A 24,961-nucleotide genomic window follows, 5' to 3' on the forward strand; every position below is an offset into this window, starting at 1 on the left:
ATAATTGGTTTTATGAGGTGGTGTCAGTTTTGTGGGACTACATTGCTAACTTCTTAGTAACTTTGCTTGTCTTGGTGGCAGATTGTGGGTTGTTTTGTTTATTTGTTTGCTTTTGGTTTTTTTCTTTTTGTTTGTTTGTTTTAGTGGTTTGGGTAGTTGGTTTGTTCTGTTTTTAACCTGACTTATGTGGACATCCTGGATAAGGAATTTCACTGTCTGTTACTAACTTACCTTATTACTGATTACATTTGCTTTCAGCTTTTTCATAACTGCATGATAAAACCTCAACTCTTAGGAAAAGCATAAAAAACAACCTCAAAAAACAAAAAGCCAAGTTACTTAGGGAAATTAAGTAACTCCAGCATGGCCAACCAGCTAGTAAATAAGAGTATAGACCTGACCCCACGCGTGTCTACACCACTACACTGCACTGTCTGAAATCAACAATATGCTTATCATTTCCTGAGCAATGACAAAGGACATTATGCAGTAGATCAGATGTTCTTCTGTTCTAAATTGCCTAGCCACGAATCATATGATGCGAATACCCTTTCAACTCCATGATCAGACTGAATCTTCTGTTCCTTCTGTCTGCCTTCTGATGCTAATATTATTTGAACATAGATTTTTCTCAGTAATGATTTCTAGTTGGCTTTTCCTTTCCCTTTGTCATTACTCAGGGATTGATAAAGATATTATTAAGACAGTACAGTGTAGTGGTATAGGCACTTCAAGGTTCAAGTCTCACTCTCTTATTTACTAGCTGGTTGACCATGGTCAAGTTCCCTAATTTCCCTAAGCATCAGTTCCATTATCTGTACAAATTATTGAGTAATAATAGTATCTCTCACAGGATTGGTATAAAGACTAAAAAAGATAATGTCATGTAAAATGCTTTAGCATAATACCTGACTCAGAGTAAAGGCTTAATAAACCCTAGCTGATCTTACTATCAGAATCAATAATATTACTATTTGTAATGTCATTACCAGACCTAACAAGTGGGAGAAGTGTTAACCATCTGCAGGAATAAGTACCAGAGCCTGCACCAAAATAGTTTATATTCAACATGAAGTCTTTAAATTGGCAAAAGCACTCAGTTTAATATATACCTGTTAAGAAAATTTCATGCTTTTTAACTGGATATTCTGGGAAACCAAATAAAGCAGATAATTGTACAGTATGATAATCAAAAAAAGGATGTCTTTATAAATAGCTTGAAATAGTTCCCCAGATGCAACTTGAATAAAGGAAATAAATAGCTGACTTGCTCTAACTTGAGGTTAGAGCAGAATTCCTTAGTCTGATTCACTGGACGCTGGAAACCCCAGCCCCACATTTTCCCACTCCCTTTTGGTTAGAAAAATTTACGTTGGTTTAGCATTATACTCTTGAGGCTATTTTCTTAAAAAAAAAAAAACTTTTAAAAAATTTAGATATTAAATATGTAATCTTAGGGCAGTTTCCAGGTTTTAAAAATGGGTTCAAAATTTCTGATGGGATTATTTGGCAGAAGTCCTTAGAAGTTTGTCCTTATGACTGAAAACAGATATTTTTGGTTCCTGTATTTGGGTGGCAAATAAAGTAACAGTACAACTTTTTAATGTATTTGTAACATTGGCCACAGTAAATCTTTGATAACTGAAGGATAGTGTTTTCCATTGTTCTCTGTTATCCTCAAAGTAAAATAAGGGGGAAGTGTTCAGATTCATCCTTACATGTGTTCTAGGTACTGTATTGCTCATGATTTAAATTAATTTAAATTAATTGGCTAATTGCTCAGAATTAGTCCCTTTCTGTGAGAACTACTAAAAGGGAACAACTACACGAGAGCAAAACTATTGAGCCTACTATGGTTGGAAAATACCCGAAAGTGTCATGAAAAGATGGTTACTTTAATTAGATCTCCATACTAAACGTGTGAGGAGAGCTTTATATTTTACTTTTTGAAGAGCATTAAGTTCTGGTCTGTCCATTTCCTGAAATTCTGAGCTATGTTATTCATCTTTGTTGTTGGCTATAATGTATAGGTGTGTATGTATCTCTTTGCTGCTATTAATAATAACAAAGGTCTTAGGGTAATAGGAAGAAAGGAATTTCAGATCAGAACTTTTAACTTGCAGATCACAACTTGTTAGTGTTTTATGGAATCAGTGGAGTAGGTCACAACCGCAATAGTTTTTCTAAAAAAATAGAATGAAATAAAATAACAAATGTTAAGAGTGTATTCTATGCAATAATACAAATATTGTTTCGTAAGATTTTAAGTTGTCTCTATATGTTTTATACACACAATATGTGTTGGGTTGTGATATAAATTATAATCTTTTTGTGGATTGTGGATAAAAAAAGGGTTTGAAATTTATCATTTTAGTTGGTTTCTTTGTTCTCTGGTGACTGGTTCAGGTGTTTAATCTTTGTTTCCATATCTGAGTAAATGGTGCTGATAAACATGCATACTCACTCTCTTGGAATGTGGTAATAACTAAGTGCCCGAGTGAATGACCACTCTCAGAAAATAGTACATTATCTTATGATTCTAGTGATACCAGGTTTTCTCATGTTTTGTTTTGTGTTCTTTGTTTTGGGTTTGTGTGTATTTCCAATCTTTTTATTTTAGAAGATATTGATGCTGATGGACAGGGATTTTGTCAAGGAGGATTCAGCATTGATTTTACTAAAGTAAGTTCTCATTTAAGACTGAAAGAGATTCAGACCTACCTTACTGACTAAACTGTGGTTAAAAATAAACTGGTCGCTCAGCTCCTTTACAGCTGTTACCTCTTTAATGAAAACAGTTAATAAAACGATCCATTCATTTTGACATTCTTTGTCTTATATTATTCCCTCCCTAGTAAACATTGCTTATTTGAAATAGGGAGACATCCCCCATCACTCTGGGAATGGAGGAAAGTAGACAATCTCCTCAGTAAATGATAGGTAACTATTATGACTTAATATTAACATTTCCAGTTATATGAATTTATAGCATATTAAAGTTCTATATTTTTAATTAAAATTGTTTTTCTTACAAAAGCTGTTAATGAGAGCTTTATTACAAAATTAGAGTTACATAAAAGCTGGGAAACATGCATGTTTGCCATCTATTATGTGCCTATAGGCACTAAGTGAAGCTGACTTCACTTACGTAATGTGTAATAATTGTAAGAAATCTCATAGGCAGGGCTCTATGTATTTTTAACTAAATTAATATTCTCTTCAGAATTGATATTTTTAATCTATTTTCTGAAAATAAGAATTCCATTTAAATGTTCAAAGGTAAATTTTCTGAAGTACTTTTCTTTATTTACTTTTCTTTTGTGTGTTTATTTATTTTGATGTTGGGGAAGTATGCACATTTTGAATATCAAATTGAGAGTATTCTTTCTAGAGAAATCTAAAAAATATGTTGGTTGATTGTGTGTAGCCCTTCCTTAGAAAGCTTATATGTAGGCTTTCTTAGAAATGTGAGCAAAGAGAAGTGCCTTAAATGTATGAAAACAACTGAAATTGAAATAATATGATGCATAAGAACTAATAAAACATTTTTCTTATTTTAAAAATTTGTAGGCTGGGTGCGGTGGCTCATGCTAGTAGTCCCAGCACTTTGGGAGGCTGAGGTAGGAGGATCACTTGAGCCCAGGAGACCAGCCTGAGCAACATAGTGGGACACCATCTCCACAGAGAATTAAAAATTAGCCAGGCATGGTGACATGTGCTTGTGGTCCCAGCTATTTGGGAGGCTAAGGCATGAAGATTGCTTGAACTGTAGTGAGTGAGGCTGCATTGAGCCATGTTCATGCCGCTGCATTCCAGCCTGAGCAACAGAGCAAGACCTCGTCTCAATTTTTAAAAGCAAATTATATTTTATCTGTAGTTGTATTTTATTAATTTTTTTCTAGACTAGGTACTGATAATTATAGTTAACTCTCCTTACTAGGTAATTTGTTTTTAATACTCTAAATTTCATACTATATTACTCAAAATTCAGAATGTAAGTAAGCCAGAGATAAAGTATATTAATAAATATTAGGTTTAAACTTGTATGATACATTTCCAAATAGGTATTATATATTTTTAAAATATATAATGTCCATCTTTTCTGTATTTATGCCTATACAACCATAACCCCAAAAGTACTCTCATACTGTGAAAGTCATTGCTAAATTAGGTGTTCACCTTCTTAAACACATTTCTGAGAAAAGGGTGTATTTTTAGGGCAGATGACTTATAAGTGTCTTTTACATAGCCAAGGCAAAAGATTGTCTGTTGAAAACTTGGAAGGGCTATATGTACATTTGGAGGGGAAAAAAATGTATCTTACCTCCAGCAAGAAGAGATTTCTAAAATATTGTGCTCAAACACAATATACCTAGAATTAGACACTTTTAGTTAGTTAAATGTAAGAAATGCTAGGCAAGCATAATTTGTATATGTATAATACACCCTGAAAATTTTATTCTCAACTTCACTCCTGTTTAGATCTGAGACACTAAAAGTATTTCCTTTAGCAGAAAATTCTTCAGTGATTATAGAAAGAAAATTTGCTATATATAGTCACAAATTTAATATACAAAATTAAGAAGTGACTTTAAAAAATTGTAACCTGATAATACATTGCATTAGTACCTCATTTCAAATATGTGAAGCAGCCAAGATCCACAAGAAGTTGTATATTTTCATATATTAAATGAATACATTATAACTTTTCTTTTAAATTTTGTTTTAGAAAAGATACAGTGCAAACCACTGAAACTGAGTTAGATGAATTTGAGATTTATGATTTTGTTTGCCTTAATATAGATTAGATAGATAGATAGACAGACAGACAGACAGGTACATATAAGACTCAACACTTTAAGAGGCTGAGCTGGGAAGATTGCTTAAAGCCAGGAGTTTGAGAACAGCCTGGGTGAGGGAAGACCTTGTTTATACGAGGGGGGGGAAGCATCTTAATTAACCTGGTAGTGATATAAAGATACATTACTGTATTGGTCAGTCATATATACAAATACATATATATCTTATGTTTTTCATTGATTTCTATTTTGAGAGATACTTGTTCTTTAAATATATACCTTTTTGTTGTGTGATTTCATCTAGGCTGACAGAGTACTTCTTGGTGGTCCTGGTAGCTTTTATTGGCAAGGTAGGTTAATATTTTTTAAATTACAATTATTGACTATGTGTCACTGATTCACCTGGCTTATTGTATGCCTATGACATTTTACAAATTGTTTTAAAGAAAGAAATGGAAATACAATTAAAGTATATAAACACTCCATTTTACACAGTGTTTTTTAAAAGAATATAACATATATAATATATATTAAATGTGTGTATATTCCTAGAAGAAAATAAACTAAGTATTTAAAGAGTAAATACATACTTTTATGTTAAATATATTTTAAAAGTAAATATATATAGTAATTTTAAGTAATTTATTTTTATTGTGTGTGATATATACTTCTTCATATCTATACTCTAGGGGCCATGAAACAATCATTAGGCAGTGTGCAAAACCAATCTGTATAGGCCAACTGTAGCATTCTAAAAGTTGCAGGTTTTGAAAGTATTTTGAAGTTGCTCGTTAGGATATTTAAGTGATTATTTTCTTATTACAGATATTGAGAATGATCTCTAGGTGTTTGGGGACTTCCTAAAAATTGAAGATCTTTTCTGGGTGCCCTGGCTCATGCCTGTAATGCCAGCACTTTGGGAAGCTGAGGCGGGAGGCTCGCTTGAAGCCAGGAGTTCACAACCAGCCTGGGCAGCAAAGTGAGACCCTGTCTCTGCCAAAAAAATAAAAAATTAAAAAATAAAGCCAGGTGTGGTGGCCCACGCCTGTAATCCCCGCACTTTGGGAGATCAAGGTAGGCGATCACCTGAGGTCAGGAGTTAGAGACCAACCTGGCCAACATGGTGAAACCCCGTCTCTACTAAAAATACACATATTAGCTGGGCATGGTGGTGGGGTCCTGTAATCCCAGCTACTCAGGAGGCTGAGGCAAGAGAATCACTTGAACCCAGGAGAAGGAAGTTGTAGTGAGCCAAGATCATACCACTGTACTCCAGTCTGGGCAACAGAGAGACACTCTGTCTCAGAATATATATATAAAATGAAATAAAATTAGAGAATCTTATTAGGTTTTTAAAAAATGTTAAACTGGCATTGATATAAAGATACGTTATTATATTATTCTTCAGTCATTCTGGGAGGCCTAATTAAATTGTCATTCGAATATATGTACAACAGATTATTGCTGACAGTTTGAAAATAGATAACTAAATATTTGCTTTCTTTGTGTATCATTAGAGATATACAGTTATTTATCTCATTAATATATTGACATGTTTAGTTTCTGTTAAAAAGTACTATTTATAAGTTGAACTATTTTGTATTAGCATTCTGATATTCAAGCATTGTCAGTGTTTGGAAGAATTAGAAATCCTTTGACTGTATTGATTTGAAAGTTTCAAATTTTACTCTTGTATTCTACACTATGCTTTCCTGAATTGCTTCTTTGTAGAAAAACTCATGCCTGCTTTTGTCTTGTGGAGAGGGAAGCTAAAGAAGGAGATTTGCTGGAGGATGACAGGATGGAAGGAGAATAAGAAGGAATGAAAAATAGGAATAAGTAAAATGTTGAAAGAGAAAGCAAAGGAGGGAATAAAAAAAGAGAAAATTCAGGCATCACAGACAGGCATCAGAATGTGATCCCTGTCTCTTTCTAAAACATAGCAAAACTGAAAAATTGGAATTTCTATGGATTATACATCTATTGGGAAATAAAATGATTTAAAAAAATTATAATTGAGTTTTACTGTTTTACAACAAAAATAGCAGTTCTAAAGTACATATGAGAAAATAGGGGATATTAATACTTTCTAGTTAGGTATAGAAATACAGATTTATTTTTCTTCTTTATTGCTGACTATGTCATTCAGTGGAGGGGAAGGAAGTATCTGATGCGGATGCCTAGGAACCAAAACTGTCAAGGAAACTAAATTTTGTGATTCTCAGTTAGGACTACTTGTTAACTCTGTCTTTTTAAGAGCTATAGCTGTGAACATGTATGAATTTTTTTTTAATGTCATAGGTATTGCATAAATAAGAATAATATAAATAGGAATGTGCAATAATTAGGACACAGTAATAAATTAGGACAGAGAGGTACTATTAATATATTTATTAAAATTTTATTACAAGTTTTATGTAATATATAGCTAGCAGACTCAGTGAGTTGGCAGATAGTATTTTGTTTTAATAACATTAAAATCAGCAGATGTCACCCTGGATAAGTACGTTAGAATGAATTTTTCCACAGATCTCAGAATTGTAGTTGTTAGAATGGGGAAAAGAATAATGTTTTATTCAGAAGAAATAATGAATTTTCCTCTGTTCTTCGATTCAGGAAATGTTTATTGAATTTTATATGTTCTTGGTACTGCTTAAGCCCAGATGATAAAGTAGTGATAAAGACAGAGAAAGTGTTTCTGTCCTGTAGATTCAATCTCTGTGACTGAACAGATGGGAACAGGACTGAAAATGTTAGCTGTTACACATTTCTTTCTAAAACAGCAGGAATGATAAGAGATTATTGTATCCATATTGTGGAGACAACATTTAATAAACCAGCTATCCTTTCTTGGCATGGAGGGCAAGCTGATTTTTGTGTAGTCATCTAGATTTCTTGTCTGCTTAATAACAAGGTTGTGAACAAAGGTGAACTCATCCATTCAGGTTGTTTCCTAAAGATGTTTAAATTACTAGTTAAAAAGATATCAATTGAAGCAGTCATTCTGATGATAAAGGTAACAGTATTGTATCAGTAAATTTTTCATGTTTTAATGGATTAGTTGGGTGATAGCCTTTGATTTCATTATTCCATATATTTAACATTGCTTTCTAGTGGTTTAAGACAAATCCTGTTTTCTTAAATTTTTATTAACGGAGACTGATTTTAAGTACTGGCTTAAACAAATAATTTTAAGTTAAGAATATCCATTTTCAAATTGAGTATGATCAAGGAGAATTATGTAAGGCTAATAATTAGAAGCACTAATATCTAATATTGTTTTCTTTCATGCAGGTACATTATCTGCATCATAAAATCATAAAGATCCCATTCGAAGGTTATTTATTTTATATATATATATACACATCTATATACTTCTTTTTAGGTCAGCTTATTTCGGATCAAGTGGCAGAAATCGTATCTAAATATGACCCCAATGTTTACAGCATCAAGTATAATAACCAATTAGCAACTCGGACTGCACAAGCTATTTTTGATGACAGTTATTTGGGTAGGTAAAACCAAAATTTACTCATTTTTGGAATTGTGGTATATTTGCTTTTATCTGCTTATGGTCTTCTAAGCAGAAAAATATTTTATGTGAAATAGATTAGGATTTTTTAAAACATACAGAATATACAATTTCAAATTGTTAATGAGTACTTTGGTTATGTTACATTTCAGTAATTGAAATTGAAGAGAGCGATTATTTGTGCAGTGATAATAATAATAGCTAGCTTTTAAGATATGCTTACTGTGTTCTGGGCATTCCTCAAGGTGACTTGATTTGCATTCGCTCATTTAATCCTCACAAGTCAAGCATATTGTATTATTCTCATTTTGTAGGTGAAAACACCAAGGCACTGAGATGCAAAATAACTTGCCCAAAGTCATTCGCTTGTAACTTGCTGTTCAGAGATTCAAATGGAGGCATTCTAACTCCTGAAGTTTTATTCATGATGTTAAATAAAAGTTTTGGTCTTTAGGACTTATTAACATGTGTTCTCTCTTTAAATTTCTTTCTGATATATTAAAATAAGTCATATATGACAGAAATAGTACTTGCTGAGAGAATTTATTTGTTGCTTCTTTTTGATGAATTGTAAATTTGCCATTTTTAACAGACTCCTTTGTAAAGTTAATAAGACAATTGTAGTTTTATAATAACAATAGCCTATTTGAGTATTTAACTGAGTTGTTTCATTTAAAATTTATGTGTCATATACATATGAATCTGTTAAACTAGGGGACAAAATATTACATAATTAAAGGAGTTTCTTGAAAATATTTTCAAGGAATGCTTACTCAACAAGCCTGCTGAAGATAACTTCCTTGTCCTGACGCTTCTCCCCTTTGGTTTCCTGTTTAGGTTACTCTGTGGCTGTCGGAGATTTCAATGGTGATGGCATAGATGGTATGAAGTTCTCGAACTATAATCTTTAAAAAAATTAGATTAAGCATTTGAAACATGTGGCATTGAAATTTTTGAACAGTTTGAGCGGCTGGGTGCTGTGGCTCAAGCCTGTAATCTCAGCACTTTGGGAGGCCAAGGCGAGTGGATCCCTTGAGCCCTGGAGCTCGAGAATAGTCTGGGCAACATGGCAAAATCCAGCCTCTAGAAAAAATACAAAAATTAGCTGGGCACGGTGACGCATACCAGTGTCCAGATATTCAGGAGGCTGAGGTGGGAGGATCGCCAGAGCCCAGGGACGTTGAAGCTGCCATGAGCTGTGATTGCGCCTGCCACTGCACTCCAGCCTGGGTGACAGAGCCGAGACCCTGTCTCAAAAAAAAAAAAGAAAATTTTAAGCAGTTTGAGCGGCTGGGTGCTGTGGCTCAAGCCTGTAATCTCAGCACTTTGGGAGGCCAAGGCGAGTGAATCCCTTGAGCCCTGGAATTCGAGAACAGTCTGGACAACATGGCAAAATCAAGCCTCTAGAAAAAATACAAAAATTAACTGGGGGCAGTGATGCACACCAGTGTCCAGATACTCAGGAGGCTGAGGTGGGAGGATCGCCAGAGCCCAAGGAGGTTGAAGCCGCCATGAAGTGTGATTGCACCTGCCACTGCACTCCAACCTGGGTGACAGAGCCGAGACCCTGTCTCAAAAAAAAGAAAAAAAGAAAATTTTAAGGAGTTTTAAACCATTGTTATGGAATATAACAGAAGAAATGAGAGAGATGTTGGCACACTGGCGAGAGTCCAGGCTAGGTCTGTGCTAAACTTCTTCTAGTGGCTGCTGAAATTGAGATGGCTACACTTGGCTTCAGTGCCTTTCCTTTCTGCTGCTTTTTAGCCCCCAACACTGTTAGTGATTTCTTTAGCGTTTTCCTCCTTGCCTTCAGCAAATTCATTCCTCTGGGAGAGGCTTAGTTTCTTCTTTCGTTAGGCATCCTTTGTTGCCTTCTGGGTCATCTCTGTACCGTTATTATCCCATCCTCTCATTGTCCATCCATCTTCCTTCAGAGTTCCATTTCGGAATCACAGACTTTACCAGATTTTGATCACATTTCTGTGCCACGGCCATATCTACCCCACTTCAGTTTGCTCTGTATTATTTTTCATTACTGTACATTTAGTTTGTCTTTGTTCTTAGGTTACTTTATCTTGTCTATTCTTGTTTAACAGTATTACAAATGACTTGAAGGCTTATTTGCCTATGTTTGAGAGCCTTCAAGAATTTGTATTTGGTAAATTTTGATTTTATAGTTTAAATATGCTGGGCTATTTATTACAGAGTACCAGTTTTTCTAAATCGATTGTTTGTTTTGAACTGAAGTAGTAAAACTTAAAGCTTGCTGACATAGTCACTTCTTGTCTGCAACTTCCAGTGTTGTCTTAAAAAATGAATAATTTGTTTTTTTGTTTCAGACTTTGTTTCAGGAGTTCCAAGAGCAGCAAGGACTTTGGGAATGGTAGGACAGTTAAAAGGTATTTTTTAAAAAATCTCTAAGTTATCTTATATTTTACTAGATTTCATATATTTCTATTTTTCCTTCACAGGTTTATATTTATGATGGGAAGAACATGTCCTCCATATACAATTTTACTGGCGATCAGGTATGCTTCCAGAATATGATCGCCCTCTCCCACTATAAAGGCCGTATGTACTCATTGGAGTAGATTTGTGAAATATAAAAGTGTAAAAGTGAACTATAATCTCATCAAATAGATAATTCATCCAACTCTTATCATTTTGGTCAAACTATTATCATTTCTCTTTTGAGTGTGTGTGTGTGTGTATAAACAAAAATTGGTTTACTCTATTTTTCATTTTGTTTTGCCTTTTTCACTCAGTATTTTATTATCAGAGTTTCCTAATGTCTTAAAACTTTCTTTGGCAGTATCAGAATGATTTAATGATTCCATAACATTCAATATTCTACATATAAGTTGGGCTTTACATATTTCATCTTTGCTTTAGCCAAAGTAATTTGGATATTTTGGCTTGTTTTTGTCTGCCTTTTTGTTTTTTTAGGAAATACAAAATCACATACACACAAAACCACAAAGACTTTCTTTTTCTTTACTGGTAACATTAAATTCTTTTCTAAGGATGATCTATGCCTTATAATTTTATTAGATGCAACAGAAAGCATGGCACAGGTATGTAATTATAGATATTACAAGTGAACTTCATTTGTACTACATGAAATAAGATATTTCTCAGCTAAAAAATGCTAGTGCTTTTTAAGTATTAGACATTCTCTGCAAGTTCAGGCATTTTATAATATTCTCTGTTGTATGTCTCAGATAATTATACCATAAGTTGGTAATGATGAAGAAAAATTTAAACAGTAGATAGAGAAAAATCTTTCTCAAAGCTTGCAGATCTGGGATCCAAGCCTTTTTGTTCACTTGAGATTGTTGGGCTTTGGGATAGGATTGATAGGATAACTGACTAGACTCATGGTCCCCAGAAACCTCTTCCCATTTCTGTGGCAGTCAGGATTGAGGCACAACCTGGGGAGCCCTGCAGTTGACAGGCAGTTAGGGTTGCTGCAGGGGTGTTCCCTTTGTTCAGTTGTGACTTCTCCAGCTCAAGCAGCTTCTCCTGTCTGGTGACTATGTATGAGTCTGGATCCTACTGCATGCAGTCAGTGATACTTGCTTTATTCTTCTTCTACTATTGGGAAGTGGGGGTGACTAGAGAGGAGTGGGAAACTTGGCCTTCATATGGGTACAAACCTGGGTTTTCCATGCTCAGTCTGTTATTGCATTGGATAAGGTATTTGCTGCTGAAAATTTTGTTCCTTATTTATAAAAATAGGGATGCTGGCAACTTCCTCATGGGACAGTTGTGAGAATCAAAAGAAAACATTTGAATCATAGTGCCCGGGACAAAATGTGTCTCAGTAAATGCCATCCTTTCTTTACACTTCCAGACCAAACACTGTAGGTCACTAAGGCCCATGAATATTATTCTGTTACAATCTAGTCAGCACATCAACCTTGTACCCCAAGCACAGTATGTTTTATTTCATCAGCTTTGATCTTGTCATTTAAAACAGAACACACCTTTCATTTTCCCAATTACACTGTATCAACCCAAAATAGATAATGTAGGAATCTCCCTTATCATTCTCTCTTGATAGCTGAGCCAATCAAATTTGAGAAGCATTGCTAACTTTCCTTGTTTGGTTTGTTGACTCATTTTTCACCTTACTTTGTATTTAATCTGTCATCTCTTTTAGTTTTGTTTTGCACTTTGAGCTCTCTTTAGAGCTTTCCTTTTTCACATTTATTTACAGCTAAGCTGCTCACCCTGTGAAAGCCAGTGGTGTCCTGTGGTAGGGAAAAGGACATTTCTGCTCCCTGTGCATTATAAGCTCATAATAAACCCAAACACATTTGTACTGTGTGTAATTCAAAAGCAAAACCATGTGGCAAGTAATCGATAGAGGTATGACACAAAAATAAGCTCCTTTCAATATCTTTCCAAATAGTAATTTTTAAACAGTAGTAGTAGTTTCACATAGGGGAGCCAATTATTATCTATTATGAATAATTATTTATTAACCTCATGACATAGGCATCCATATAAAACTTGTTGGGTTCAATCACAACATTTGTCTGTGATTATATATCTTTGTTAGTGTGCTTGTGTCTGATATGTTTTGGGAAATGGAAAGAAAGGGAGATAATAGGGTAGGCCCAAGGAGAATTGATAGTCCGTAGACTTAAATGTCATATGTCAACAACACTGGAATGATATACATGTAATATATTGTGTCCTAGGAATATATTGTGTCTAGGAAAACAACAAGCCTCATTACCTGATTGTCATTGTGTTGGTAGAATAAACAAAAGACAAGACATTTAGATTGAAGCACTATATGCAGAGAAAAAAAATAACCCTTTCTGTTTGGTACATATCTTACGAATGTTAATTGTCTAAACTAATTGAATGAAATATAAACATTTCATTTTCATCTTTTCATCCAGATGGCTGCATATTTCGGGTTTTCTGTAGCTGCCACTGACATTAATGGAGATGAGTAAGTTTAAAAAAATGTTTCCAGAAAGTTATCTTCTCATGTTTATGAATACTTTACTCAAACTAAACATTTTTTTCTGCTGTTTTTGTATTCCTTTTCTGCTAATCTTTTTGTTTAAGGAAACAATTTGAAGCAACCTTAATCATGAATTCTAGAAAACCTCTATGTTTGTGGCCGGGTGTGGTGGCTCATGCCTGTAATCCCAGCACTTTGGGAGGCTGGGGTGGACGGATCACAAGGTCAGGAGATCGAGACCATCCTGGCTAACACAGTGAAACCCCATCTGTACTAGGAATACAAAAATTTAGCCGGGCGAGGTGGCGGGCGCCTGTAGTCCCAGCTACTCTGGAGGCTGAGGCAGGAGAATGGCATGAACCCAAGAGGCGGAGCTTGCAGTGAGCCGAGATCACGCCACTGCACTGCAGCCTGGGAGACAGAATGAGATCCGTCTCAAAAATAAAATAAAATAAAATAAAATAGAAAAAAAAAAAAGAAAACCTCTATGTATGTTCTGTTTTTTTCAGTAGCTTTTATAACATGAACAAATAATTGTATGAATTACTCATAGTTTCTTAAAAGAATTAAAGGAAGGTTTGAATTTGAAATGGGTGCTCTGGTAATCATTTTGTGTTTCACTGTGGGTGTGAGAGATGCAGAAAGAGGAAAAGTGAGTTGTAATAAGAAAGAAAATGCCTACTAAGATATGAAATGTGATCTTGCTTTGGTGAGAAGATTCTGTTCTTTTAGTTATGCAGATGTGTTTATTGGAGCACCTCTCTTCATGGATCGTGGCTCTGATGGCAAACTCCAGGAGGTGGGGCAGGTCTCAGTGTCTCTACAGAGAGCTTCAGGAGACTTCCAGACAACAAAGCTGAATGGGTTTGAGGTCTTTGCACGGTTTGGCAGTGCCATCGCTCCTTTGGGAGATCTGGACCAGGATGGTTTCAATGGTAAGATCAAAGTTTAGCAGCTGCAGGTCCCTGATCATCTGTGTCCCCCTGGAAAAGTCCTGTAACTCCATCTGTAGGAGTCTACACAAGCAAATCTCCTTCCTGGAAAGGTGGATTGTGTGTCAGTGAGTAACACACCAAATTTAAAGACAGATTGCTATTTTTCTTTAAAAATCAGAGCAAAGATTTCAAAAATTGACTCTCATGAGTTATTATTCACTCAGCCTCAAATTAGAAGGTCAGAATGATTACTTTCTGAAATGAACCTTCATTCCCCTGGCACCTCCTGCTAGCTGGTGGCTTCATGTGTTTCTGCATCCTGCTTAGCAGCAGTGCCCTCTTCTGTTCATTTGGCTACAAGTGTTAAAAAAATGCTTCTAGGCACATTGTCAAGGCAATGCTGACTAATGCATACCTCAAAGATATGATTTCCCATTAATAATTTTAAAGCCATAACTTTGTTGTAGCTGTCCAAAATGTTCTGAGGGATGTTATATCTCCCTTCATGGTGGCATATTGAAAGTATAAGCCTATTCTTTTATAATAGTACCATTTTAATAGTTGTCGATAACTTTAAAAAGGAAAGTTTGCTTTTACTTTAGAACTCTTTTCAGAAACATGAAATATTGGTTACAAATTACCAATAATTTTTTAAAAAAATCTATTAAAAACCTTTCTAGAGATCACAGAATGGATAGTTGAACTAGTTTGTGTAATCAACAGTATAGTAAGCATATGCCTCCTTAAAACTTAAAGGAAAGGTATACATTAAGAAGAAAACTTTAAAAATACAGATGACTTGTTGTATGTCTCAAATAATAGTGGAAAGGTAAATGTTGTTTGCCCTCAAGATTTCACACCTGTCTTGTGGGTAGGTGATATCATTTACTAGAAGTGTCATCTGGAAGATTAACCCTAGATGTTAATCTTTCTTTTTTTTATTTTTTTATTTTGTTTTTATTTTTGAGGCAGCATCTCACTGTCACCCAGGCTAGAATGCAGTGGTGCAATCATGGCTCACTGCAGCTTCGACCTCCCAGGGTCAAGAGATCCTCCCACTTTGGCCTCCTGAGTAGCTGGGACTACAGGCTCCTACCACCATGCCCTGCTAATTTTTTTGATTTTTAGTAGAGCTGAGGTCTTGCCATATTACCCAGGCTGGTCTCTATCTCCTGAGCTCATGTGATCCTCCTGCCTCAGCAGCACGAAGTGCTGGAATTACAGATGTGAGCCACTGTGCCTGGCCAACCATAGAAGTTTCAGTGGTATGGAACATCTACTCAGAGGTACATTTGCTACCTAAAATAGAGGCTTGAAGATTTTTACCGCCAAGAGAACTTAGCATAAATCAAATGGAGCTACGGTATGAAGTTCATAATAAAATGTGAAAAGAACACTATAGAACAGACCAAATCATTACTTAATCATAACAAAAACTACATAGGAAACACAGGGCTAAGTTTGAGGTTCCACCATGAGTAAAGTTAATGAATTCTTTGCTATGTAGCTGAGCCTCTGTCGCCCAGGTTTTCTGGGAAGCCTCGTCATGTTTGCTGTCACCTTGTCTTGATGTTATTCCAGTTACTTTAAAGAAAGTTTTCTCATTATCATGATCTAGCCAACATCTCTTCCAGCTTTCTAAGTTTTTGTTATAATGTATTATCTGTCAGTACAACAAATATAGACAACAGCTTAAAAAATGTGAAGTTTTACAATGATTTTACAAAGGGGTAAAATATAGATAGATACCATAGAGGATGATTATGGTCTCCCAGGGTTTCTCCTTGTGTCTTACTGTACATGATAATGATACTGTCTTTAGTGAAAAATTGTCTGAGCTGTATTTATGTGTAGTATTTAATACATATGTATAAATATAGTTACATTATGCATATATATGTTCTATTAGTTATAAGTTAGATGTTTTGTTGTTGTTCACACATGAAGACATTAAGTGTCATTGCTCCTGTATTCCTATATTCCTGTCTTTCCACCTACCCGCAGTCTAGACATCATCAAGAGGGATATTGAGAACAAAACAATAAAGTTATGTTCCAAAATTTTATATAGCCCAAAGGTAATTATGTGCAGTTTTGATCAGTACTCTTCCAGGAAAAGCAGAGGAAATAAAGAAAAACAGGAAAGAGCAACTAAAATGATCAAAGGAAGAAATTGATTGTGTGAAAGTGTAGGATCTTCCAGACTCAACAGATGATAGTGAAGAGAGAAGATGATTAACATGTATAAAATAATGAAGAGTTTAGAAAGTTGCAGATAATTTTTATTAAACAATCACTCAACATTGGAGCCATCTTTTGTTGGAAAATTATATTTTAACGAATACTTTATATTTTTATTATTTATTGAGACAGGGTCTTCCTCTGTCACCCAAGCTGGAGTGCAGTGGTACGATCACAGCTCACTGCAGACTCGACCTCCCAGGCTCAAGCAGTTCTCCTACCTCACCCTCCCAAGTAGCTGGGACTACCAGTGTGCACCTCCATGCATGGCTAATTTTTGTATTTTTTGTAGAGATAGGGCTTTGCCATGTTGCCAAAGCTGGTCTCAAACTCCTGGGCTTAAGCAATCGCCTGCCTCGGCCTCCAAAGGTGATAGGATTAAAGCATGAGCTACCATGGCCAGCCTGTTTTAATAAATACTTTATTAATGCATATGTCAGTATAGAAGTTATGCTTATCTTTGTTTTTTTTTGTTTTGTTTTGTTTTTTTAGACAGAGTCTCGCTCTGTCGCTAGGCTGGAGTGCAGTGGCACCATCTCGGCTCACTGCAACATCCACCTCCTGAGTTCAAGCAATTCCTTGCCTAAGCCTCCTGAGTAGCTGGGACTACAGGCACCAACCACCACGCTTGGCTAATTTTTGTATTTTTAGTAGAGATGGAGTTTCACCATGTTGGCCAGGATGGTCTTGATCTCTTGACCTCGTGACTCACCTGCCTTGGCCTCCCAAAGTGCTGGGATTACAGATGTGAGCCACTGCACCCAGCCAACTTACCTTTTAAGGCTTAAAAAAGGATAAAAAGAATACTTTTACGTAACTGAGGTACTCATTTTTAAGGATAACAAATTCTTAGTTGGTATTTACTGCAGGCCGGGCACTCTTCTAGGTGGTAAAAATGAGCATAAATCAGAGTCTACTCATGTCTTTAAGAAACTCAGCAACTCAATATCCAATGGGGACAGCATATATGTGTTAAAAAAAAAAAAAAGGCACCTCAATGTGATCATCAGTGTTTGAGATCCCAGGCTTAATGGTCTCATATAAAGGATGAGTTATCAAGGTACCTTATTATCGATGTTTCAGAGGAGCCATGAGACAGTGAGGCATGGCTTATTAAGGAGCTGTGAGACAGCTCATGTACATTAAGGAAATTGAGGCAATTTGTTATGGCTGGTACTTAGAGTCTGTGATAGGCAAGATACGACATGTCCTTGGTCTCATGAAGCTTATGTTCTATAGCTTACTTATTTTGTGTGGTCCTTGAATAAGTAAACAATGGGGAAATCCAGATAGTGATAAAGATGGTGAATTTTTTTAGAAGGCAAGGTAATATAATAAGTTTTGGGATAAAGAGGGTGATAGAGAAAGTAGGGGGTTGAGAGGGGTGGCGCACTGCTGCATAGGGTAGCTAGGGAATAGCTTGCTGACAGAATGACATTTGATCTAATGTCAATGACATTGATCTATCATTGGGACAAATAGAAGGAATAGAGTTGTAAAAGCTCTGGAGCAAAAGCTGTTAAGGCAGAGAGAACAGCAAATATAAGTCCATAGTTGGCAACTAGCTTGGGGTGTTTAAGAAACAGAAAAAAAGGCCAGGATTGCTGGGAAGAGTAAATAAGGGTAAAAAACTGGATGGTGTGGGGGTGGGGATGGGGAGAAGAATGAGATTTGCATACTAAATAATGGGAATACCAGGTAGGGTTTAGAACTTACTCTAAATGCTTTAGGAACTAATTGAAGGATTTTAAGAAGGGGATGGGTGTGACATGATATGGTGAATATTTGGCCCTTTAGAAGAGAAAGTTATAGAGGCAAGGGTAGAAGTGGGAGGCTTCTTAAAAGGCTGTTTAAAAGCAAAATACGGCAATGACTTGTGTAGGGTGGCAGCAGCAGCAGAGAGAAGTGGGCAGATTGGTAATATATTTTAGAGGTAGAAAAGATCATTTGGTGTTTGGGGTTTTTTAAAGCTTTAAAATGTTATTCATTTATCTTCTTTCAGTGTAAGTTGAGCAAGATCAAGATGAAGTCACAACTTTCAAATTTCTGAGCAGATAGGCTTCTGTTCAGAAAAAACAATACCATCCATAAATAAATTAACTAGAATTTTGAGAGTGAAAATAAACTTTAGATGAATCTTTTGATGTGTCCTTCTCCCATCCCCTACCTCCTAGTTTTAACGAGGAAGCATTTGTGGTCCAGAAAGTTTAAGTGATTTGTTTAAGGTCAAAGCCAGATCATCTGGCTCTAAATTAATGTCTTTTCTGTACAGTTTTGCTTGAGTTTCCTTGAATTAGATTATTGCTTGTGGATAAAGAGTACCCTACTGAACTTCGGATTAATATTTATCATGATAAATGGGTTCTATAAATACTAAGATCTGTACAAATAATTACAAGTACTGAAACATTTTTCTCTTCATCCTTGCCCTCTTGCCCCTCTTCTCTCGTTCCTTCCTCATTTTTCCCTTTCTTTTCCTCCTGCTTACTTCTGTCATGCTCCTTCCCCCTCCTCTTTTTCCCCACAGATATTGCAATTGCTGCTCCATATGGGGGTGAAGATAAAAAAGGAATTGTTTATATCTTCAATGGAAGATCAACTGGCTTGAACGCAGTCCCATCTCAAATCCTTGAAGGGCAGTGGGCTGCTCGAAGCATGCCACCAAGCTTTGGCTATTCAATGAAAGGAGCCACAGATATAGACAAAAATGGATATCCAGGTGCTTTCTTATCAACACATAGAGCCCTTAGATTTTTCAGTCCTAATAGCAAATAGTATGAGTTACTGTTCTTGATTTATATTATAAATTATTGCAATTCAGTATTTCATGTGTTGATCAAACCTCTAAAATATTCAAGGCATCATTCCCATCACCTAAGAGGATATGAATAAAAGTCAGCTCTCTTTCCTGGGAGTGTATACAGTACACTCTGAGTTTCTCCTGTAGTCTTTAATGAAATGTCAGAGAAGAGTATTACAGAAGCTATAAACAAAAGCTAAATGCTCATTCTAAGCTGTTTTAATGTTACCTATCTTTTTTATTTTTTTAATTATGTAGAATTTATGTACTTGACTAATAGTTGTGATTTTTTTTTTTTTTTTTAAGACAAGGTGTGGCTCTGTTACCCAGGCTGGAATACAGTGGCATAATCTTGGCTCATTGCAGCCTCCACCTTCTAGGCTGAAGCCATCCTCCCACCTCAGCCTCCTGAGTAGCTGGGACTACAGGCACGCACCACCATGCCTGGCTACTTTTTGTATGGTTTGCAAAGAGTGGTTTTTGCCATGTTGCCCAGGCTGGTCTCAAACTCACGAGCTCAAGCGATCTACCTCCCGTGGCCTCCCAAAGTGCTGGGAATTAATACATGAGTTAATTTAAGCTCATTTTTGTAGCTCATTATTATACCATTTCTGAATGTAAAAAGAGACTGAGAAAGGCAGTTTGCCCAAGTTGCCCCCTGCATGGGTCCAATAGAGCAAGCAAGACCTTTTTCTGGTTCTTATACACTTTGAAGCATTATAAATGTATCTAGGATCAAAATAGATCTTTTCTTTAAATGAAATACAGTGTAGAAAATTTAGATGACCTTTGTGTTGAAACACTTAATACGAGCTCAATATACAAGTATGTTGGTCTGTTTCCAGAAATAAGACATGAAGTTGATTCTCATAAATTAATATTATTTTAGAGTTTTTTTGTTATAAATGCAATATATTTATTATAGAACTTTTAGAAAATACATCAAAGCATATCTTTTTAATTTTTTTCCTATGCAGTCACACACATTTTTTTAAAAAGGAAATCATGGTTTTATATGCTGTTTATAGTGTGTTTTATTCAACGTTTCAGGAACATTTCTTTATTATTCTTCTAAAACATGAATTTTGTTTCCCTTTGTAACAAATAGCTGTATCGTATCTTATTTACCTTATTTTGTGGCATTTTTATCTTTCTTTATAATTCTTTTGCATATCTCTGATTATGTCATTAGGACAAATTCAAGAATCACTGTGTGAAGTGTGCGCACTTCTTTTTTTAAGGTTGTTAATACACATGGTCAAGTTACCATCCCACTCCCTCCACAGGAAGGTTTTTGTCAACTTTTTAAAGCACTCACCAGCAGTCAATGAGTCATTGTTTTCCCACACTTGTGCCTCTTTTAAAATAATTTTTAACTGTATAACAGGTGGACTGGGTATTTTAACTAACAGTTTGTGATTCTAGAAATAAGGCATGCGTTTGATTCTTTTTTTTTTTTGAAACTAAGTCTCGCTCTGTCACCCAGGCTGGAGTGCAGTGGTGTGATCTCTGCTCACTGTAAACTTCACCGCCCGGGTTCAAGCGATTCTTCTGCCTCAGCCTCCTGAGTAGCTGGGATTACAGGCAGGCGCCACCACACCTGGCTAATTTTTGTATTTTTAGTAGTGATGGAGTTTCACCTTGTTGATCAGGCTGATCTTAGTCAGGCTGGTCTCAAACTCCTGACCTCGTGATCTGCCTGCCTCAGCCTCCCAAAGTGCTGGGATTACAGGCATGAGTCACCATGCCCAGCCATGAGGTTGGTTCTTCACTATACACAAATAAAAATGATTATTTTTACTAATAATCTAATGTATAGTTAAGAATCAACCTCATGTTGTTATTTGTGTATATACATATTTACTTCTGTGAATTTCCTTTTTGTGTCTTTTTTTCTTCTTTGCTACTGGGATGGTATTTTGTTTTTCTTTCATTCATTCATTTTTTTTTAAATTTTCACAGTAACTTAAATGTTACGAATATTAACTCCTTAACGCTTGTATGTATTTTCTAGTTTGTCACATTTGCATTTTGAGCTTAAAGTTTTAAACTTTTATGTAATCAAATCTCTCTGTTTCTATGTTTTTTTTTTTCATGTGCTTTTCTGTTTAGAAAAGACTTCCTCGAATTTAGCTTGGGTATACTGTGAGATAGAGCTATCATTTTTGTTTTCCTGAACTGTGAACCAGTTGAACCAGTGGCATATGAAAACTAATGCGTTTCATTCTTGCTGATTTGAGTGCTGCTATCATATTTTATATTTATATGTATATACATATATATTATATATAGGAAATAGAAAAGAAATTTTATAATAAGATTGTAAAATCCACAGGCATCTATAAAGCTTTTTCCTTTGGCAGTATGTATGTTTGGCAGGTGTATGCTTATCGTTGCTACTTTTTACTAAATATTCATTTAAAAGATTTATCTCCACCTAGATGAAAGTCTACTTTATAATAAGCATTTTCCACTGATGGTAGTTTGTTTACAGTTTTCATATATTTTAGCCTTTTATACGATATCTTACAACCTCTTAATGAATAGTTTTGAGAATATGTTCAAGCCTTTTTATGTTCATTGAAAATTTTATAGAATGGTATATACATTTTAAAAACTATTATCATTATTAACATGTTTTTCCACTCTTTCTTAAGACTTAATTGTAGGAGCTTTTGGTGTAGATCGAGCTATCTTATACAGGTGAGCATTTTCTGTATCCTGTAATATAGGAATATTCTGAATTATTTGAACGTTTTTTAACTGTCAGTGTTTGAATTTTAGTTTAATTTTCTTGAAATAATGATAAAATTTGTTCTTTCTATTCATGGTTTGCTGCAGGCAAATAGTATTATTTTTATTGGTACGTAATAATTGCACATATTTATGGGGTACATGTGATATTTTGATACATTCATACAATGTAATGATCAAATCAGAGTAATTAGGATATTCATCATCTCAAACATTTATCATTTATTTGTGTTGGAAACATTCAGAATCCTCTCTTCTAGCCTCTCTTGTAGCTATTTTGATTTTTTCTTTTCTTTGGAGACAGAGTTTCGTTGCAATGGGACCATCTCGGCTCCCTGGAACCTCTGCGCCCTGGGTTCAAGCCATTCTCATGCCTCGACCTCCCAAGTAGCTGGGGTTACAGGCACATGCCACCACACCGGCTAATTTTTGTAATTTTAGTAGAGACAGGGTTTTGCCATGTTGGCCAAACTGGTCCTGAACTCCTAGCCTGAAGTGATCCACCCACCTCAACCTCCCAAAGTGCTGTGATTACTGTCATGAGCCACTATGCCCAGCCAGCTATTTTGAAATGTACAATAAATTATTGTTAACTATAGCCAATCTGTGGTGCTGTTGAACACTAGAACGTCTGTCTTTTTTTCTTTTTTTTTTTTTGCCCAGTCTGGAGTACAGTGGTGCAATCTTGGCTCAATGCAACCTTCGCCTCCCAGGTCCTAGTGATTCTCATGCCTCAGCTTCCCGGGGAGCTGGGACTACAGGCATGCGCCACAACACCTGGCTAATTTTATGTATTTTTGGTAGAGACAGGGTCTTGCCATGTTGCCTGGGCTGGTCTTGACCTCCTAGCCTCAAGTGATCCACCCACCTCAGCCTCCCAAAGTGCTGGGATTACAGGTGTGAGCCACTATGCTCGCCCGTTCTTTGTCTTTTAAATTATGTTCAAAGGTATTCTCCTGTAGTTTTAATCTCTCTAAAAATTGTCTGGGTTTACATTTTCCTATAAGAAGCAGGAAATTAAGCTCATGCTTATGTCTTGGTATTCTCTGACCACAAGGTTAGTATCTAATGAAACCCGAAATGAATATTTTTATTAGAGCAATATGTATGAATTTATATATTTCTATTCCCCAATTTCTTATATATCCCCAGTTATTCTCTGTATTTCATCAGTTCCTCATGACTTAGAATATCAGTTGGCATCCCAGGTAGTTAAGATGTTTACATATCTATGATCTGAGTTTATAAATGGCAGGAATACTAACATTAGTGCTGTGTAGAGTTTGTGATGGGTCAATTTAATTGTATACTATACAATTAATTGTATATTATACAATAACTATATACTATAGTAATTGTAACTATACAATACTTAACAGATTTCAGAGATTTATCATTTTGAGACAGGCACATTGATTGACTTGAGCCAGCTGTATCTTTGTATAGGATTTCAACCCGTGTATCTGAACTCAGGAAAACTGTATTTATTTTAATTTATTGTTTTTAGTTTTTTAAATTGCTGTTAATTATATAATGTATGTGGTAAAAATGCAAACAGTACAAGAAGGGTATATTAAAAAATGTTTTCCCTCACACCAGCTAATAATTTATTTGTTTCTTCTATTAGAAATATTCTATGCATTAAAAAATCATATTATGTATGTATGTATGTTTATCAGTAGACATCCTTTGTACATTTTGGGTTTTTTTTTTTTTTCTCTCTCACTAAAACTATATGTTGGTTATGTCTTAGAGGTCATTGCACTCATTTTCTCCATGGTAGTGCAGTGAATTTGGTAGATATCTCACAACTTATTTAGCCATCCTGCTTTAGTGACTGAATTCATATAGGTCAGCCATTGTCCCACTTTGCCTGGAACTGAGCTATTTCTCAGGATGCAGGAGTTTCTGTGCTAAAATTAGGACAGTTCTGGGCAACTGAGACATTTGATCACCTACAGTTATGTTGTTCCTGTTCCTTTTACTATTACAGACAATACTTTTAGTAGACATTGTACTATATATGTAGTGAATATGAACCAAAAATATTTCGATCAACCTAACTTTTTAAATAACTTTTTTTCTTCATCTTCTTTTTTTCCCCCACTAGGGCCCGACCAGTTATCACTGTAAATGCTGGTCTTGAAGTGTACCCTAGCATTTTAAATCAAGACAATAAAACCTGCTCACTGCCTGGAACAGCTCTCAAAGTTTCCTGGTAAGGGTATTTGTTTAATAATAGTTGTTATTGTGATTATTGTTCAAGCATTGTAAGAACAATTGAAAAGTGAAGGTGGTAGAGCTGAAATATTGCTAAAACAGTTTCTGTGAGTATACTGTTTTTTCTATTCTTTTTTATTTGAAGCAAGGTCTGCCTCTGTTGCCCCGACTGAAGTGCAGTGGCACAACCTCAGCTCACTGTAGCCTCGACCTCCCAGGCTTAAGTGATCCTTCCACCTTGGCCTCTCTAGTAGCTGGTACTACAGGCGTGTGGCACCATACCCAGCTAATGTTTTAAATTTTTTGTAGAGATGGGGTCTCCCTATATTGCTCAGATTGGTCTCGAAGACTGCTGTGCTCAAGCAGTCATCCCGCCTCAGTCTCCTAAAGTGCTAGGATTATAGGCGTGAGCCATTGCACCTGGCCTTATACTCTATTTTCATGTTATAAATTGGATTATAGAAATAGTGCTCCAAAAAAGAGCTGTAAAGATACTCTGTAAATTAGTATGAAATTAATTTTTAAAGAATTATGCATGGTCAATGAATATTTTCAAAAAGAAAGAAAAGCTAATAAGATCTCAGTTCATTTATATGTAATTCCAAACAGGCCCATGAACACTTAAATTTTTAAAAGATATCTTGTTTTTCAGATTTAATATCTGTGAACAGCTGCTGTTTGAAAAAAATTATTTTGCTCT

The 24,961-nt window shown here is 35.5% G+C and overlaps 1 protein-coding gene across 3 annotated transcripts in view; it reads left to right on the forward strand.

Annotated features, from left to right (window-relative positions):
- ITGAV (integrin, alpha V) overlaps positions 1–24,961 on the forward strand; it is a 90,979-nt gene that overhangs the window by 37,639 nt on the left and 28,379 nt on the right. For 2 of the 3 annotated variants that reach the window (XM_012000070.1, XM_012000072.1), the window contains exons 5-15: positions 2,621–2,682; positions 5,104–5,149; positions 8,185–8,310; positions 9,169–9,213; positions 10,671–10,714; positions 10,803–10,859; positions 13,245–13,297; positions 14,045–14,247; positions 19,015–19,206; positions 21,945–21,990; positions 24,152–24,259. In XM_012000070.1, the coding sequence (XP_011855460.1) occupies positions 2,621–2,682; positions 5,104–5,149; positions 8,185–8,310; positions 9,169–9,213; positions 10,671–10,714; positions 10,803–10,859; positions 13,245–13,297; positions 14,045–14,247; positions 19,015–19,206; positions 21,945–21,990; positions 24,152–24,259 (982 nt within the window). The remainder of the gene's footprint in view (positions 1–2,620; positions 2,683–5,103; positions 5,150–8,184; positions 8,311–9,168; positions 9,214–10,670; positions 10,715–10,802; positions 10,860–13,244; positions 13,298–14,044; positions 14,248–19,014; positions 19,207–21,944; positions 21,991–24,151; positions 24,260–24,961) is intronic. The other variant, XM_012000071.1, reaches the window with a different exon arrangement.

This window comes from Mandrillus leucophaeus, unplaced genomic scaffold (genome assembly GCF_000951045.1).
Source record: "Mandrillus leucophaeus isolate KB7577 unplaced genomic scaffold, Mleu.le_1.0 Scaffold615, whole genome shotgun sequence".
NCBI classification, from domain to species: Eukaryota; Metazoa; Chordata; class Mammalia; order Primates; family Cercopithecidae; genus Mandrillus; species Mandrillus leucophaeus.